Below are 20,096 nucleotides of genomic sequence, written 5' to 3'. Positions count from 1 at the left end.
GGATAGAGGGGAGACAGACCTGGGCCATAGGCAAATGGCAGTTTATAAAGGTAAAGGGGGAAACACCATGTTTGTATGAGGTGTTTAATGGGTTTTTGTTTTGTTTTGTTTTGTTTTGAGACAGGGTCTCTCTGTATAGTTTGGTGCTGTCCTGGATCTTGCTCTGTAGACCAGGCTGGCCTTGAACTCAAAGAGATCCACCTGGCTCTGCCTCCTGAGTGCTGGGATTAAAGGCATGTACCACCACCGCCCGGCTGAGGTGTTTAATTTTAATGGGGCATGTTAATTAGGTGAACCAAAGGGGGCTTCTGATTGCTGGAATTTGGTAGTCAGCCTCAGGAGGAAGAAATGGCCAAATGAGGGACTAGACCTTGGTGGCTAGCTTTAGGAATGTAGTCTAACAGTTTTTAGCAAGGCAGAGGGAATGGGGAGAAGGGCAAGGCCTGCCAGAGCCACATGCTCGAGTGGGCTAGGGTCCCTTCAGTCTCTAAAAATTCAGTTTCTTAACCTCAGGCTCCTGTAAAATAAAAGAGAAGTTGCATACTTGCTTACTTCTGGAAGGAAGAATTAAGGCACATTCCCAATCCAACAAAGCAAAACCGAACTCCAACAGTATAAATAATTTAGTGTCCACTGTCTGTGACTCACTCATCATCCTTATGCCTCCAGAGGACTGTCACACCCCTGGCTTTGCCGTTCACAACACACACACAGCTTGTCTTGTAGTCTCAAGCCTACTGTACTCCTCACGCTGCTTTGCTTGGCACTGCTACCGGAATCTCCAAAGTGCCATGGTCTCCTGCTGCAACTAGGCTGTATTTTCACCAATAGCCACTTCGGGGCTCTCTTCAGGGGCTTTGGTGCCAAGCCTCAACTTCGCTCTATGACCCTCTCAATCCTGGGCCTTTCACTGCAGCCGAGGCTGCACCTTCACCAGTGGCCTGTGCCAGCCCATCTTCAGGGACTCCAGCCTTACCACACAGGGCCAAGCCTTAGCTGCTCTCTATGAACCCCTTGATGCCTTCAAAACTAACACCAACCTGGTGGCTCTTATACTACCAAGTTCTGCTGCCAGCATGAGATGCAGTGGAGGCCACAGTTGTGTGCTGACCCCGAGGATATGCTCCCAGATTTCCACTCAATAATACTGGTCTCTTTTCATCACAGCTGATTATCTAGCCCCAGCTGACCAGCATCCATTGTTCCTGTGAAGCAAAGGTCACACTTCAGTGGTGCTGGCCTCTTGTTAACACACTGATTCTTCAGCCTGATTGAAACTTTAGATCCTTAATTCAAAGCATCTCATAAATGGCCTCCAGTTTTTAAGGGGCTCTCACACTTCCATTTGGAATTTCCATGTCAGGCCTCCATTGCCTGTGTTTTTTCAACATTCTCATCTTCCAAGCTCCCGCTTTCAGAGCAGCCACTGAGGCTTGAGAACTCAATAGCTTTTCCAGCCCAAAGTCCACCTGCTACCACAATCCTCCAAAAACTTCTGGGCAGGTCTGTCACAGCAATGACACTCTGCTCTTATTTTTTTTTTTTCAGTGAGGGTTTCTATTTATGTGATAAAACATCAAGGCCAGAAGCAACATGGGGAAGTAAAGGTTTATTTTTCCTTACACTTTGAGGTGCCAGTCCATCAGTGATGGAAGTCGGGCAGGAACTCAAGAAGTACAGGAACCTAGAGGCAGGTACTGAAGCAGAAACCATGGAAGAATCCTGCTTACCCTCTTTTTTTTTTTTTTTTTTTTTTTACATTGCTATGGATTTTATTTCTTTTTTTGTGGCTTTTTTAAAAAAATATATATATATATATTTTATTTTACAATGCCATTCAGTTCTACATATCAGCCATGGGTTCCCCTATTCTCCCCCCTCCCACACCCTCCCCTTACCTCCAGCCTACCCCCCATTCCCACCTCCTCCAGGGCAAATCCTCCCCCAAGGACTGCGATCAACCTGGTAGACTCAGTCCAGGCAGGTCTAGTCCCTTCCTTCCAGACTGAGCCAAGTGTCCCTGCATAAGCTCCAGGTTTCAAACAGCCATCTCATGCAATGAGCACAGGACTTGGTCCCACTGCCCAGTTGCCTCCCAAACTGATCAAGCCAATCAACTGTCTCACCTATTCAGAGGGCCTGATGCAGCTGGGGGCCCCTCAGCCTTTGGTTCATAGTTCATGTGTTTCCATTCATTTGGCTATTTTTTTTCAATAATTGAGTAAAACTGAAATTTATTATAAGCCACAGTCGTCCTAGGGACCTCCATGCTATATATATAGCCTCTATGGTTCTATGAGTTGTGGTCTGATTGTTCTTTATTTTATATCTAGAATCCACCTATGAGTGAGTACATACCATGACTGTCTTTCTGGGTTTGGGTTACCTCACTCAGGATGATTTTTTCTAGTTCCATCCATTTGCCTGCAAATTTCATGCTTTCATTGTTTTTCTCTGCTGAGTAGTACTCCATTGTGTATATGTACCACATTTTTTTCATCCATTCTTCCATTGATGGGCATTTAGGTTATTTCCAGGTTCTGGCTATTACAAATAGTGCTGCTATGAACATAGCTGAGCATGTATCTTTATGGTATGAATCAGCATTCCTTGGGTATATGCCCAAGAGTGGGATGGCTGGGTCTTGAGGTAGTTCGATTCCTAATTTTCTGAGAAACGGCCATACTGATTTCCACAGTGGTTGTACAAGTTTACATTCCCACCAACAGTGGAGGAGTGTTCCCTTTGCTCCACATCCTCACCAACATTGGTTGTCATTGGTGTTTTTGATCATAGCCATTCTAACAGGTGTAAGGTGGTATCTCAGAGTCGTTTTGATTTGCATTTCTCTGATGATTAAGGATGTTGAGCATTTCTTTAAATGTCTTTCAGCCATTTGTAGTTCTTGTTTTGTGAATTCTCTGTTTAGCTCTTTAGCCCATTTTTTAATTGGACTGTTCAGTACTTTGATGTCTAGTTTCTTGAGTTCTTTATATATTGTAGAGATCAATCCTCTGTCAGATGTGGGGTTGGTGAAGATCTTTTCCCATTCTGTTGGCTGTCTTTTTGTCTTATTGACTGTGTCTTTTGCCCTGCAAAAGCTTCTCAGTTTCGAGAGGTCCCATTTATTAATTTTTGTGCTCAGGGTCTGTGCTGTTGGTGTTTTATTTAGGAAATGTTCTCCGGTGCCAATACGTTCAAGAGTGCTTCCTATTTTCTTTTCTATTAAGTTTAGTGTAACTGGATTTATGTTTAGGTCTTTGATCCACTTGGACTTGAGTTTTGTGCATGGTGACAGATATGGATCTATTTGTAATCTTTTACACCTGCTTACCCTCTTGCTCCTCATGGCTTGTTCAGTCTTTTTTCCTTTATAGTACCCAGGGCCACCATCCCAGGGAAGGCACCTCTCACAATGGGCTAATTAAGAAAGTGCTTACTATGGGTCAATCTGGTCTAGGTTTTTTTTTTTTTTTTAATTGTTCCCAAATCACTCTAGTTGTGTCAGGGTGCTTAAACACAGGCAGACTTCCTTTGAAGATTAGGAAGATACAATGAAAATCTTAGGAAGGAAGGAAGGAAGGAAGGAAGGAAGGAGGGAGGGAGGGAGGGAGGGAGGGAGGGAGGGAGGGAGGGAGGGAGGGAGGGAGGGAGGAAGATGATTAGACTTTTCTGCTTTGTTTTGAACAGCTGTTCTTTACTTCCTCACCTCTTCTCCCTCGTTTCCTCTCTCTTCCCTTACTCCCTTCTATCCTCTTTCTCTCTCTTTCTCTCCCTCGTTCCCTGTGTCACTTTTTCCTCCTCTACTGCCCTAGGGGCTGAACTGAGAACCTTGTGTTTGCTAAATGTTTTACCTTTTACTAAATAAGTATTTTTTTAAAGAATCCTTTCTTTTTGTTTGTTTGCATGAAATAAAAAGTAAATGGAAACCCCCTTCACTGATGCTTTTTTTTTTGTAAAGAAAAGTATATAACAGTAATTTTAGTCTGTAGTATAAAATACAGTGACATTTAAAGAATAATATTTTAGTCTGAAACCATGATTAATCAATACTATCTTTGAAGTAATCTGCCACTGGCTTCAGTTTTGCATATTCAATTTCTACCCATGTGCACTTACATCCGTGACCTAAGTGTAATGGAAGTACAAATTCATTTTCTTGTGGGTCTGTATGTTTTCTATTTGTTTGTATGTGTTTGTGTGTGTGTTCATTGTGCATGCAGGTATGCACATGTGCATGTGACAGCCAGAGGTTGACATCAGATGTCTTCTTTGGTCATTTTTCACCTTAGTTTTTGAGACTGATTCTCTCATTGAACTTGGAGCTCATGAATCTGGCTAGATTGTGTGGCCTTCAGCTCTGAAGATCTGCCTGTCACTGCCTCTCCAGCACTGGGATTCCATAAGTACAGACACTGCCACACCTGTCTTTTTACCTGGGTTCAGGCGGATCCCATGCCGGGACCTCATGTTTATGTGGCAACTACTTTACCAACTGAGACTTCTCCCCAGATCTCTATATATTCAAATTTTGATAATTTATTTTTCACATGTAATGAAAAATATTATCTTTACTAGTAGAGAAGATATAAGGAAAAACAAAAGTATTATTTGTTCATAATCTTTTCCCCTAGGCAACACTGTCTTCAGGCTACACATTCATGCTTAAATGTTGTGGTCCTTTGCATCTGCTGTTTCTCTCTTAGTATATGAACATTCACTGAGAATGTATATTTCCCCAAATTTTAATACCTCACTAATTAACAGTGGTCTCATTTTTCTATCCCAAATGACAAGCTTTCCATACATTTCTATGTATCCTCAGCTATGGCAGCGAACATAACTAGGCTTTTGTTTCCTGTGTCGCTGGAGGAAAGTTGTTCTGGTGATCAGTGTATGGTTGCAAAGGTCTTTACTATGGAGTCATTTCAGTTGGTACTGTTACTAAGACCCTTTAGTAAATGTCTTAACTCAGAGCATATCATTTCAAATTTCTATTTGTTTGTTTAAAGGGAGTGGTAGGCATGCCATACCACCTCATGTGGAGGACAGAGGACAGCTAATAGGTTTTTCCTTCCACTATTCCATAGATCAAACTCAGGTTGTTAAGCCTAACAGCAAGCACTCTTACCTGCTGAGACATCTCTGAGCCCTAGTCTGGCTTTAAATTAACATACTGGACATAGTAATTTTATGATAATAAATTATTTAATTTTATTTTAAAAGTCTTTTTAATCTATGTCAACATGATTTATCTAACCTTGGTAAATGGTAAGTTAATTTTTGTACTTTTTTTTAAAACTATATGGCACATATTATCTGAATCTAGAGATGAGTTAATTATGACTGAGATGTTATGATTTCTGAGTGCTTTTAGCAAGAATGGAGTTAGTGCTCAGTCTGATGGCTGATGGTTTGGGTGTCTTCCTTTCGCATAGTAGCTGAGAAAGTGCATAGTCAAGTGCGTAATTTTCTGTACTCACTTTGTGGCAAATCATCATGATTATTGTGTATTCTGTAGCTTTTGAGCAGCATGCTCTGCTGATGCCTTAGAATAGTTTCCATAACTGAGAAACACAAGTGAGTTTTGCTTGTAGTCAAGATAGTAATGCAGGAGAACATGAGAAAAAATCCAAGTATGAAACATAGCTGAATATAGAGCAGATGTCTCTAAGGTGTGTGAGCTACTGAAACATAATTGAATATGCTTAGAATGGGTGGTTTTGGGATGTGTGCACCTTCTCTTTATTGTTGAGATTTTTGAAGTGGGATCATTCCACAGATATTGTGTACTGAGTATTAGCATAGCTCATGTGGTCTGGAGTTAGATCTGTTTCTCACTGATAGAAATCACTGAGCTTCTGACCACTCCATGAGTGTTTGGGGCATGGGGTTGTTAGGCCTGGTGTACACACCGTATTATTGGATGGAATGGTTTCTTTGAGGGCAGGACAGCATTTAGGGCTTTTCTATGCTCTTCTCTTACTGAAATTTTTTTTTACGAGAAATGAATAGGGCAGTTCAGAAATTAACTGGAAATTATATTGTTGGTTATTGCATCATCATTTGTTTAGAAATTTTCATCATTTATCTGGGTGAAAATTACCTAATTTGATGAGTTTTCATTTTTCTTTTAGGCTCAGTTTATGAACCTCTTAAAAGCATTAATCTTCCAAGACCTGGTAATGAAACACTATGGGATAAATTGGATCATTATTACAGAATTGGTAAGCACCACCTGAGGAAATCATAGTAGCTATGATTAGTATTCACTATTCCATAGTTATATTTCAGATATTATGTTGAAATATTATTCTGTAATTTGGAAATGGGGTCGTTTCACTGCTTAAGTAGCTATATTTTCCAGTTGTGTATCTATAATGGATTGTAAAAGGGAATCCACAGCCAATGAATCATTTTATGTTACCAATATCTTTTGTTTGTTTTAACTTTCCTAAGTATTAATAGATTTTATTTTTTTATTTTGGTATTTTGAGACAACATCTCTATATATTCCTGGCTGTCCTAGAACTCTTTATGTAGACCAGGCTGATTTCAAACTGACAGATTTACCTGCCTCTGCCTCCTGAGTGCTGGGATTAAAGGTGTGTACCACCATGCCAACCTTAATACATTTTAGAACTTGAGTATGTTTTACTTTTTGTTAATAAACAAATGTTTCATATGAGTGTTAAGTTGACCATTTATGTATATGTAGTTAGTTTGTAACTAACCAAGTAAAAGATGCAGTCTCAATAATTGTTCCATTAATAGGTCAGGTCCTCTGGAGGTTTTAGTTGTTAGTTTGATTTTAAGTTTTGTTTGTCCAAGATCAATGTGGCAAACTTGTTTTTCAATGTGAATAAGCAGTGTTGAGATATATATGAATGGAATCCTTGTTTATCAGATCATAATTGGAATGTCTATTTTTTCTTTTTTTTGAAACCTTGCTTCTTGTGATATTTACTGTTCTCTTATGGTAAGGAGTAAAAAATTTTATTCATCGCCTAAAACATGGTTTTCTTTTTTTGTCAGTTTCAACCTCATATAAGCTTTATTAGAGCTTATTTTCCATCAAGATTCTGACATGCATTCTTATATTGCCCTTTTTTGTTATCTTTATAGCAATAACAATCTAAATAGTACTAATTGTAGGTTTAAAAGAAACAACCAGTATTTACTTTTTCACTATGGGGACCAGTTCTTTACCATGAGAAAGACAATCAATGTTCTGGGAAAGATTTGTTTAGTCTGAGACAACAATACTGAGTATGGTGGCCCAACCTGAACTCAGCATCCAGGAAATGGAGATAGGAAGATTGTGAATTCCAAATTAGCTGCATAGTAAGACCTTGTCTTAAGAAACAAATAAACAACAACCAAAACAATGAAGTGTTAACATGTCACTGGAGAAAGGGAGCTGTATGGAAAACTTTCTTCTGAGCTCAACATGACTGTTGCATTCTTGAACTTAAAAGATCTGTATAAGATTGGGCCTAATAACACCCCGTCATGGAGTAGAGGGGCCTTATGGAAACTCACCCTTGCCTGACGATTTATACTCGGTTGATAGGGGAGGGAGAGACATTTTCTTCACTCATATATCCACTGGTAAGTTGCCAAGGCTCCTATAAGCATCCTTTACTATTGTAAGCAACTTTAATGAAACTCACTGGACCACCAAAGGACTGAGGGAGGCATTAAATAGGTGGCAGCTAGTTGGGAAAAGGTAATGGTGAATATGATCAAAATGCAGTATCTGTATACATCAAAATGTCATAATGAACCCATTATACATAACTAATATATGCTTTTACATTTTTTAATTGAAAAGAGATAGAAAAAGAGAAAGTTGTTATATCTTAATGTAGGTTACATTGATTCAGTGTATTTTGAGAAAAGCAGTGTTTGTTTATACAGAAAACTGTTTAGATAGGAATAAAGTTTCCTTTAGGAAGTATGAAAATGTCATGTAGGGTATCTGCTCTCCTGGTGCGGGGCTCCGTCAAGCAGAGGAAAGCACTGATTTCAGCCCCTTGCTGTGTCCACACTCATTTCCCTGTTGCTGTCTTGCTATATAAAAATGGGATCTTACTTGAGAATTTAAACAGATCCCTAACCGTACAGTTCAGTAAGTAAATGAACACCTTGGTAAACACCAGTCATCAGTGAAATGCAGGGCTCTGGCCTGTTTTGTGGTCTTCCTTCTTCCTCCCTGAATTGCAGACCATTTAGTTTTCAGAATGCAGTAGAACTGACCTTATGACTTAGGAAGTCAATGATATCATGTATTGTACATTTGCTTTAAGTTTTCTTACTTAATTGAGTTTGACAAAAATATATAGTCATATTTTTTGGTCAGTCTTTTCTCCCCTGTGTCTGATGTTAGTTTAATAAGATTTGTATCATTTATTAACCTTAACCAGCATAATTACAAAGTTTTATTGCTCTAATTAGTTGAGCGCTTTCTTTACAACTATAAAGACATCTTTGTGCAGTGTGGATTTCCATTTGGCCAGGGTGAGATGAAATGGCTTAACATCGTTGAAAGTTTTATGCTAAAGCTAAGTTTAGAAACAACAAAACTGTCAAAAATAGGATGAAGAAACCAAGAGAATGGGCTGGTTGTACATTCATTCTTTGTCTTTGTCTTTGTCTTTTTTATAGTCAAGTCAACAATGCTGATGTATCAAAGTCCAACTACAGGTCTCTTTCCTACTAAAACATGTGGTGGAGATCAGAAGTCCAAAGTCCATGAGAGCCTGTACTGTGCTGCGGGCACCTGGGCTTTGGCTCTAGCATACAGGTGAGGTGTGTGTGTTCTCCTAGTAACTCCCAGTAAGACATTACAAGAGTACTGTAAAGCATATTTTGGAGATCATTGATAAATTTTAGTATAGACTGTGTATTATATGATACAGCATCAACTCTTAAGTGTCTTGAGTGTAATTTATGGTTATGTAAGAGAATGCCCTTTTTTTCCTCTCTAGAGATACTTGTAATGATGTTTGTAGCTTTCAAATAGTGAAGAAAAAAATTACACTGAGATATGGAATATAAGACAAGATACTGTTAATAGCTGCTGACTCTAGGTAAAGAATAAGTGGTTTATTTATTGTAGTAGTATTTTAACGTTTTGCACATTTGAAAGTTTTGAAACAACCCAGGAGCAGAAATTGCTTTAAGAGAGTAGATGCTGCAGAGGGGCTAAAGTCAGACCGCAGCCTATCCCAGAGACCTCTGAAGAGAATTGAGTCTGACTTTGCTGGGCACACTATCCATGCAGAATTGGTGGGTGGTGCTGCTTGCCCATCTGTGTCTGATATCAGGGAGAAAGAGGATACAGGACAAATGCATGAGATGCTTAGTTTAATGCCCACATTCAATAGGCTCAAAGGTGTGCCAGTTGTTTACGTTTCTGACATTCAGCCCCCTCTATATTTGAGAGCTACAGAAACAGAATTTAGTATACTTTATTTAAAGAGGCATGGATAGTTTATATCAAGTGGCAGTGATCTGCAGATATGTAAGTGAAACAAAGAGTGTGTCATTCTTATTTTTTTAGCATTGGTTATTTCTTCTACTTTTTTTTTTTTTTTCTTCTTTTTTTTTTTTTTTTTTTTTTTTTTTTTTTTTTTTTTTTTTTCGAGACAGGGTTTCTCTGTGTAGTTTTGCGCCTTTCCTGGAGCTCACTTGGTAGCCCAGGCTGGCCTCGAACTCACAGCGATTCGCCTGGCTCTGCCTCCCGAGTGCTGGGATTAAAGGCGTGCGCCACCACCGCCCGGCTATTTCTTCTACTTTTTAAGGTCATTCATAATTAAAGACTTTTTTTTTTTTTTTTTGTCCAGAAAGAACATTTTAATCTAGTTTAATGATTAGATTTTGGCTGTTATTTTTTTTAAAGCAAGAGAAGTAAAAAAAAAAAAAAAGATCACTTGATTTTTAAACTAAAACTGAAACTTGATGCCAGAATAAACCATAAGATGTGTGTTTAGTTGAGGGCCTCTTTAAGGACTGATATGCTCCCTGGGGCACAGCAAAGAAAGCTTATGCCTACCTTAATTTCTGCTTCTTTGAATCCAACCGGGAATTACATATCATAAAGAGATAGCTCGTCTGCATTTTGTAACAGTGAATTTCAAATAATTGTGGGTGATTTTTTTCTAGTGTAGAAATAAGCTTTAACTGTAGAAAATTCCCTTTTAAAAAGAATTGACTCACCCTCGTAAAGCAAGGTAAAAGCTGCACAAGTTTTACCATGAGGTTTTTTTTTAATTTTTAATTTTTTTTTTATTTTTGCCTAAATCTGTTGGGAAGATGAAACTTCCCTGGCAGAATTAGTAGATGTCACCAGAACACAGGATTAGTCAGTAGTTAAATACTTAATTATCAAAAGCTCTACTCTCTTTTCAAATGCAATTCCAATTTGTTTCCTGAGTTATCTCTCTCACCCAGGCGCATTGACGACGACAAGGGAAGGACCCATGAGCTGGAGCACTCTGCCATAAAGTGTATGAGAGGAATTCTCTACTGCTATATGCGGCAGGCTGATAAGGTAAAGCATGTGACTGAAATTCTCATGTCGTTCTAAAGGATTAATTTAACCAGTACTGCTACAACATCTTTGAAAAAGGGAAAGCCACGTCTTAGGACAGGCCATGGGCTTTAAATCAGCCTCTCCCTTCCCAGCCCAAGCCTTTGAAATCCTGAAACTGAAGTAGCACCTTCAGTGAGAGATGATTGAAAATTATTGTTTAGACTTGAATTTGTGTTCCTGATTTGTTTTTTTCTATGATAAAGATCCAGATTCTCAGGAAGCTATCAAATACGAATAATTCTAAACAATTTATTATTTAAAGACTCTTTGTCAACATTAATTTTGGATATGTGAATTGCTGTGGCAAAGGGGAATTTTTTTTTAAAGTATAATGTCTCATTCATTTGCATGCAAAGAGGCTAGGGATTACAGCTTTAGGAAACAGAGCCTTAGGATGTTATATGGAAATGAAAGAAACAATACACCTAGCATGGTTTGTCTAAACTGTAAAGTTCTAGACAAATATAATACACTGTTATCTTTACTTACCTATTATGTTGAGTCCCTAACTCCTAACACCATGTCCACATATATACTTTGATATGTCGTGGGTTGCTAAGATGATATCAGGTGTAATGATTCTCACAGCACTCATCCAAGTCATAGTTTGTGGTTCATTACAGCAAAAAGAGACAGAGCATGATTGAACAAGGAGGCACCTAGCAGTATGTAGGAAACAAGGTACCAGCTTCCCAGAGCAGCAAATGTAAGATGCTGTATGCCAAAGTAGCTCATTAGAGCTCTTCCTCCTCCTCAAGATTTTTATTAGTATATGTACTCTCTGCTTACACCTTAATTCCAGACTCCCAAGAGAAAATTTGGTGTAGCCTAAACCACATCAATTTCAGATATGCAGGCCACTGTTAGGAGAGAATAGTGGAAACCCGTCCAGCATACAAGTTAGCACATGGGGGCCAATGGTTATACTTGTGAACGTTCTTTTCTGAGGTTGTCAGGTGCAGCTTACTGTGCCAGCTCTTTTCAGGACAATTGACAAGTTAATACACTGGCTTCTAATCTTATCAGATGTGTCATTTAGATAAGTTGACTTCCACATGTTTCTGTTTTGATGTTGTTGTTGTTTATCTGTAAAGTATGAATCACAGTAATACTTGCTTCATACAGTTCCTGTGAGGAGAATGAAATAGAGTATAAAAAGTACTTGGTATTGGTCCTCCTATTAATGCTTACCCTCTCCCTTTAGAGTGTGCCCTTCAGATGAATTTCTAGCTTCTTGTGCAAATATGTTCAGCAGTGATCTATTAATGTTGTGTATGTTATGACCATATGAATATATTGGTTTTTTTTGTTTGTTTATTCGTTTTTTGAGACAGGGTTTTTCTGTGTAGCTTTGCACCTTTCCTGGAACTCGCTTTGGAGACCAAGCTGTCCTCAAACTCACAGAGATCTGCCTGCCTCTGTCTTCCAAATGCTGGGATTAAAGGCTTGCGCCACTTCTACTTGAAAAAGTTTTCAAATGTGATAGCAGATAGACTTTCTGAGATCTGTCTTTGAAGTCACAACTTTAAAAAGTACTATATTTTGCCAACAGAATACAGCAGCATCATTAGTTGGCAGAAAAAGTGTACTTAAGTACTAGCTGAAAGGGAGGCATCCAACAAAGGCATCTCTTGTCTACTGAGATCTGATTTTGCAGATAATTGTTGCAAAGATTGTTTAGATGTTAAAAGAAAAGTTGTATGCTGTACTTTGGTTGCTGGAATTAATCTAGTATGGCACACATTAAATTGATGTAATTATGGTTAACTTTTTAAAGTGTGATAGTACTATTCACTTCCCAAGTATCCCTTCATGAATGTCAAGTAGTTTTATAAGGCCAAAATTTCTCTTTAGGAAGTGTTGTAAGAGCCATGAATTTCATGTGCTTGCTAAACAAGCTGACAGACATAAACTGAAATTGTTTATCAAATGAAAGGTAGTGATATAATGACATAAAGCTCTCTCCCCAACTCTGTTGTTTGATTAGCCAGTGCGTAATGGCCCTTTCTAAATATTATTCACTTTTACCAAGTAGTTACCATAATTATGTTTTCTTTTAAGTAGAGCTTGAGTTTAACTTAAACTATTTGAAATCCCTCAAATTATAAAGAATTAACATTGCTTTCCATAGGTATTATTAATGTAGACCATTAAAATAAATGGTAAGTTGAATCATTTTGAGTTTTTAATCTTGCTAAAATTACTTCCCTGAAGGAGGCATAAACAATGCCCACACCTCTCTCTAGAGTGCTAATGACAAACTGAACTATTTCACTGAAGTTTACTCTAGAGAATCAGTGGGTTTATTAGGATGACTTACAGTGCATGGGTGAGGGGTTATGGGCAGGAGTATGTGTGGCCCTTAAAGCAGCTGCACTGAAAGGTCTGCACCCAGCATGGATGGTGACTCGCCCATGGCTATATAGATGGAACCTCTTCCTAGTCCTCGCTAGCCTATATAGTCTAGCTCTTTTCTGAGTCCATCTACAATCAGGGTAGAACACATAGAACTAGCTGGTAGGGCAGGAGTTAGATGTTTGGGTGATGAACAATGACTCTCCTTGTACCTACTCCAATGATGGGCTGTCAGTAGTCAGCAAGCCCAGCGGTGATGATCTTTTCAACTAAACTCATGAAGATGGTGGCAGAGGTGACTCAGAGAATAGTCCTGTACAGCACCGTCTATACTACATGTATGTCAGGGTTTCAAGTATTTTTATTGTCATAATCTTTCTTGAGCCCCATGTCTTTTTCAAGTAGGGAAGTGGACTATATTACTGTAATGCACATGGAGTGTTAGGGATGATTCAGAGCTTGGAAGTTAGACCTAGATGAATGTAGGTCACCATGTTTTATATGAACTCTTGCTGGGAAGATGGGAACAAACATCTACTCCTCAGAAAGGACATAAACAACAGAACAAAGTCCAATGTGGCAAACCTATGAGTTTCTTATGCTTGCCTACATGGATGAAGGGTTACTTATACAGCATAGATGACTCAAAGCAGCCATAACACCAAAGAAAACATCACTTCAGCATGGATGACAGCTTACCCATGGCTGCAGAGATGGGATCTCCTTTTCCATTAACCTTCCACACTATATACTCTACCATCATTCTAGGCCACAGACTGCATAGAGATAGGCCACACTTAAAAACAACTGTGAGGGAGATATAGGAGGGAGAGAGAGCTCTCAGTTGAGGGTTGAAGTCAACCCTTAGTTGAGATTAACAGGTCAGATCTATTTGTTTGTTTGTTTGCTTGCTTGCTTGATTGCTTGCTTGCTTGCTTATGTGTTTGTTTTTCAAGGCAGGGTCTCTTTGTAACCCTGTGTGGAATATTTGTTTAACTAGGCAAAGATGTGTCACGTTTGTTTATGTTGCATTTGTTTAACTATGTAAAGGTGTGTTACATTTGTTTCTGTTGCATTTGTTTAACAAGGTAAAGATGTTTTGCTTTGCCTGCCTAAGGCACCTGATTGGACTAATAAAAAGCTGATGGCCAGAAGCTTGGCAGTAGAGGGATAGGTGGGGCTGGTGGGCAAAGAGAATAATAGGAGGAGGAATCTAGGCTCGAGAAAGGAGAGGAGAGAGAACAAGGGAGAAAAAGAGGGAGACGCCCAGGGCCAGCCAGGCAGCCACAGGCCAGCCAGACACAGAGGAAGCAGGAAAATAGGACATGCAGAAGGAAATAAAGATAAAAAGCCCTGAGGTAAAATGCAGATGAGGAGAAACAAGTTAATTTAAGTTACAAGAGCTAGTGAGGCAAACATAAGATAAGGCTGAGCATTCATAGCTATTAATAAACCTCTGTTTCATTATTTGGGAGCTGGTGGTTGAGAAAGCCTGCTACATGGCTCTAGTTGTTCTAGAACTCTCTCTGTAGACCAGATCACGGAGATCTGCCTACATCTGCCTCTCGAGTGCTGGGATTAAAGGTGTGCACTTGCATACTATGCCTAGCCACAGGCTGGATCTTAAGGGTCTGTTCTAGATAGCACAGCAGCTCTGATGAAGGGAGTTTGTTTTAGTTTTATATATGTTTCTGTGATAAAATATCCTGACAAAAAGCCACTTGGGAGAGAAAAGGGTTCATTTGGCTGTCAATTCCAATTCCAATCCATTATTTTGGGACTGTCATGGCAAGAAGTCACCCAACAAATCACATCCCACCCACAGTCTAGAGCATAAAGAATAAGCACATGCTTGCTTGCCTGCTCCCACACAGCTAGCATTCTCCTCTTGTGCTGTTCAGGCCATCCCCACCTAAACTGTGGTACTGCCCACAAGATGCTGAGTATTCCTACTGCAATTAGAAATCAAGGCAGTCCCCTGCAGATATTACCACAGGCTAGCCTGATCTAGATAATTCTTCAAAAGGACTGCACAAAGATTTCTTGTTTTTGTTTGTTTGTTTGTTTGTCTGTCTGTTTGTTTGTTTGTTTTTTCAGTTGGAAACCAGCACAATGGTAACAGTAGGAGAAAAGTAATCTAAATATCATACCTTTTATTGCTTCTCCCCTTCTGGATGAGTCATTTTCTTCATGAATCTATGGCAGTTGACATTTGAAAGGAGTGAGTCCTCACTTTCCCCCATAATTCAGGCCAGACTTGGTGGCAAGCTCATTTCTAGGTCTTTAAAGAGTGAAAGTATCTTTTCAGCTTTTCTTACAAGTAAAGCAGGCACATTTGTGTGATTACGCTGTTTGGCCTCAAGCCTTATATTCTTTCTCTTCTGAAATCACTTCAGAATCTAGAAAGTTTGAGCTTCTCTTCTTTGAATGAGTGAGTGAGTGAGTCTCTCTCTCTCTCTCTCTCTCTCTCTCTCTCTCTCTCTCTCTCTCACTATCTCTCTATCTCTCTCTCTGTGTGTGGTGTGCTCCCTGACATTTTTGTAAAAACATTAGTTAGAGGATACTTTACATTTGTTAGAGTGTTGAGATGAGTACATGGCATTGTTCTTCATTTGTAGGATATGAACAGTATCATTTTGTGTTTTATTATCATGTCTGGGCTATTGTTTATTAATGTCTGACTTCCTAATATTCTGTTTACTCTTGTCCTGTCTGGTTTTCTGTCAGCTTGTCACAAGCTAGAGTCCTTTGGGAAGAGGAACCACAACTGCGAAAGTGCCCTCACTGTATCAGCCTGTAGGCAAGTCTGTGGTGCATTTTCATAATTAGTGAACGATGTGGGAGGACTTAACCCATGTGGGCAGCGCCACCGCTGGGCTGGTGGTCCTGGGTTCTAGAAGAAAGCAGGCCGAGCAAGTGAGTCAGTGAGCAGCACTTCTCCACGCCTCTGCATCGGCTCCTGCCCCCAGGTTCCTGCCCTGACTCCCTTTGACTGTGATGTGGAGTGTAAATGAAATAACCCTCTCCTTCCCAAGCTCTTTTTGGTCATGGTGTTTCATCACAGCATAGAAACCCCATCCGAGACAGCTCTTTTCTTGTCTTCCTGTTGAGAACGCACAGAGCTCTCATGGCTGGCGTGCAGTTGGCCTGGAGGGAGGGCTTTCTGTGATTGTGCCTTGTGCTTAACTTCATCCAGAACGCTGCTGAGTAGTTCTAACCAAGGAGAAGCCTGAAATTTTGTAAACTTTCTTCTTCCAGAACACTTAGAAAGATGGGATGATTATTTTCCTCTAAATGTGTGTTTTAAGGCTATAAATTAAGAATGGCTGACAAACTAACCATCCCAAATAAGCTATTTACTCACAAAGGAAAATTTTTCAGGAAAAATTTAAAATACAAGTAAAATAAAATTCTGATATAGTTTAGAAAAATGTGCTCTAATCGTTTTCTTGATCTTTACTTGGCAAATGCTAGGAAGCCTATAAAATACTAATTAATGTGTTTTGTTTCTTGACTGTTTTCAAGAGTACATTTTGTTTGAAGTTGACATACAGCATACCCCATTAATTTTCAAAGCTTACAGAATTAGATTTTTTTCTGAAATCTTAAATTACTTGTCTTTTAGCAGCTTTGAAATCCAAAGCCATTATATAACTCCCCATGTGAGCATCTTTAATCATTTAGCAGTTAGTTTTCCCCTGACACAGTGGTTAGAAATAAAGTCTCCCACTGGCTTCTTGCATGTCTTGAAGACAATTGACAAGCATCCTCTTGTCAGCTGCAGCCGTGACCTCATTAACCTGACAGGACCTCATCCTGTGGATCCCTATTCAGTGGGTACACTGTTAGCTGTCAGCTTGACACATGTGGACCTGCAAGGAGAAACCTCGATTGAGGAATGGAATCACCTCCATCAGATTGGCCTGTGCCTATGATTAATGTGGTAGTGCCCAGCCCACTGTGGGCAGTGTCACCCCTGGGCATGTCTTTGGCTATATAAGAAAGCAAGCTAAGCAAGTTCTGGAAAGCCAGCTGGTAAGCAGTACTTCCTTCATGGCCCTGCTTCCTTTTTGCCTCTTGTTTCCTGTTTGAGTTCCTGTCTTGACTTCCTTCAGTGTTGGACTGTAACCTGCAAGCTAAATGTCAGTCGATGTTTTATCGCAGTAACAGAAGAGGTGGCTAGGACAGAAGTTAGGTACCAGACAGTGGGGTTATTGATGTGATGGACCTGACCATGTTTTGCGGGGAGGATTGTGGAAGTGCTTGGAGCTTTTGGCAGGGAAGGCATTGGGTGCTCAGAGTTTAATAGGCTGTTCTTTCAGGGGTTGGAGATAAAAGTATTGAGAGAAATTCAGGCTATGGAAGCTTGACTTGGGAAATCTCAGGGAAATTTGAGTGTTCCTTGAGGACTCTATTGGGGTTGTTCCTGTGATATATGTGAATGAAGAATATGTGGAAATGAAACATGGTATGCTTTACTAGGGCAGTAGATGCTGGCTGCTGGGGCTGAAAACTCAGTTGTGATGAGTAGAAGAATAGCATCATTGAGGGAAGTGTTTCCTCAGGGTCAGGAACACAGCAAACTAGGACAGTAGGGAACATGAATCTTATTTCAGTTCAGCTATATTTTACTTAAGAGTCTAGGATAATGTTCATTTCTTTGAGATAATAATCATGGCAGTAAGAAAGGAGTGACTTTTGCTTATGCGGTTCCAGGATGGCTTATGTTCTTATACGGAAACAGAATGTCTGTCTTCTCTGAGTCCCTCAGTTACTTTATGAATGGAAAATATACATCTCCAATTGTCTCCTCATTTGTTGTTTTCTTAACAATCTATTTTTTATACTTTGACAGTTTTGTACATATAATGTATTCTGATTATATCCACCCCCACAGTTCACCCTCACTTCATGTCTTCTAATTAAAAAAAATCATTTATTTATTTATTTTATGTTTATATACCATATGTGTGCCTAGTGCTCTTGGAGGCTAGAAGAGAGTGTTGGATAATCTGGGCTTGGAGTTACAGATGGTTGTAAGCTACATGTGTGTGCTGGGGATTGAAGCCAGTGCTCCTAACTACTCTGCCATCTCTCCAGCCCCTTCTACCTTTTCTCCCCCCTATTTATTTATTTACTTACTTACTTATTTATTTATTTTGCAAACGTTTCAGTCCTGTTTCTGCTGCCTGTTAGGATTTTGACTGCCTTGTTGGCTTGTTCTTATGTGGGTAATTGTAGCTGCAGTGAATCCATAGGTGCAGTGACCATGTCATGACCAGAAGACTGCATTTGATAGCAAATCTTGTATTCTCAGTCCTGATATCTTGCTGATAGAGCCTGACTTTGGTTTTGTTGACATTGGTCATATTTGTTTGTGCAGAGCCATGGGTGTTGTGGAATATTATTTTAAGATGTGTTACATTTGTTTTGAATTCTTTCATGTTGCTCGTGTGCCCATCTGCAACACCTGATTGGTCTAATAAAGAGCTGAACAGCTAGCCAATAGCAAGGCAAAGAGAAAGGATAGGCAGGGCTGTCAGTCAGAGAGCATAAGTAGGAGAAATCTGGGAAGAGGAGATGAAGAAACATAAAAAGGAGGAGAGGAGGATGCTATGGGCCAGCCACCCAGCCACACAGCCAACCATGAAGTAAGAGTGAAAGTAAGATATACAGAAGTAAGAAAAGGAAAAAGCCCAGAAGCAAAAAGTAGATGGGATAATTTAAGTTAAGGAAAGCTGGCTGGAAACAAGCCAAACTAGGGTCGGGCATTCATAAGTTATAATAAGTCTCTGTATATGATTTATGTGGGAGCTGGGAGGTGGTCCCCAAAAGAGTAAAGAGCACAAAGAGTAAAAACAACCAACTACAATGAGGCCAGATGTCTCAGTCCTAGAATAAAACTTTTTGTCATGATGGAAATGCTCTGTGTCCATATTGAGCATATACAGTTCCCCTATGTGGCTATGGAGAAATTGAAATATGGCCTGAAATCTACATACTACTTCCTGGAATGTAGATTTCTTAACTGACTCAATTTTAATTAATTGTAATTTGATTAGTCACTTGTAAAAAGTGGCTACCATTTTGGACAAGGTAGTTTCTAGGTTCATATCAGAGTGAACAAAGGAGAACCTTTCTTTCTTTATTCACATTACTTCTAATATCTACTGTGTGGATGCTTAACAGCAAGCAAATCTTCATTCTGAGACATCCAGCATTCTGCTGTTTCATTTAGTTCTACCAGCAACTACCTGGACTCAGTGTAGATTCTGGAGGCTGAAGGCCCAGTATTCTAAAACTGTTGCTGACTTCACAAACCACTAGCAAGTAATGGGCCCCCTGGTTACCCACATCTGACTTCACTATGAATTTGAGTTCCCATGAGTTTTCCTTAGGGTCAGTAGTTCATTTTAACAGCTCATAGAATGAACATTGGCATCAGTAAATGTAATTCAATTGAGCATGCCCTGAAAGGAGATGGATGTTTCTGTCTTTGAGTGATCTCTTGGATTGTTTAGAATTCATACTTTGTAATCTACAGCGATTAAGGCAGGAGCATTGGTCCATAGTCTCAGCTACTCCAGGGAAGTAGAGAGATCCCCTCAGCTTGTTATTTGAGACCAGATTGGCCAACATAGCAAGAGACAGCAAACTGGGGAGAAAAAAAAATCAAATTATATGTGATTAGTAAATAAAAATGTGTTCTATATCTTCATAGAATTGTTACCTTGGTAATTATGTCTGGATGACAAATGAAAATGTATTTGCTATACCACAGTGAAAATGTGTTATCCTTAGAGAAAGAAGTCAAATATGAAGTTTGGAAACTTAGCTGCATTAAAATATAGTCTAAAGTACTTTTCCATTTGACTGTCATGTTAAGCGTTTCCAGGTAACTGTGTAGTTGAGTACCACCACAGGGACCTTATTTTACATAAGAAATATATATTTTACTCAAAATCAAATAAGATTAGCTGGCAAAGTGGCTCAGCAGGTAAAGGTGCCTGCCACCAGACTTGTTCACTCCTCAGGTCTCACATGATGGAAAGAGAGAACTGACTCCCACAGTTGTCTTCTAACTTTCAATAGCATGTGTGGCACATGTATGCACACTGTCTTAGAGTTTCTATTGCTGGGAAGA

General features: G+C 39.4%; 2 protein-coding genes across 7 annotated transcripts in view; one reads left to right on the top strand and one right to left on the bottom strand.

Annotated features, from left to right (window-relative positions):
- The window catches only part of Abcc12 (ATP binding cassette subfamily C member 12), a 993,341-nt gene that overhangs the window by 311,750 nt on the left and 661,495 nt on the right, over positions 1-20,096 (bottom strand). The window lies entirely within an intron of this gene.
- Positions 1-20,096, top strand: part of Phkb (phosphorylase kinase regulatory subunit beta) — a 205,845-nt gene that overhangs the window by 38,679 nt on the left and 147,070 nt on the right. For all 6 annotated transcript variants that reach the window (XM_042277369.2, XM_042277370.2, XM_076571769.1 and 3 more), the window contains 3 exons: positions 6,138-6,227; positions 8,668-8,806; positions 10,456-10,555. In XM_042277369.2, the coding sequence (XP_042133303.1) occupies positions 6,138-6,227; positions 8,668-8,806; positions 10,456-10,555 (329 nt within the window). The remainder of the gene's footprint in view (positions 1-6,137; positions 6,228-8,667; positions 8,807-10,455; positions 10,556-20,096) is intronic.

Source organism: Peromyscus maniculatus, chromosome 5 (genome assembly GCF_049852395.1).
Source record: "Peromyscus maniculatus bairdii isolate BWxNUB_F1_BW_parent chromosome 5, HU_Pman_BW_mat_3.1, whole genome shotgun sequence".
Classification (NCBI taxonomy): domain Eukaryota; kingdom Metazoa; phylum Chordata; class Mammalia; order Rodentia; family Cricetidae; genus Peromyscus; species Peromyscus maniculatus.
Note: the sequence above shows the minus strand (reverse complement) of the source record. Positions and strands in the feature narration are given on the sequence as shown.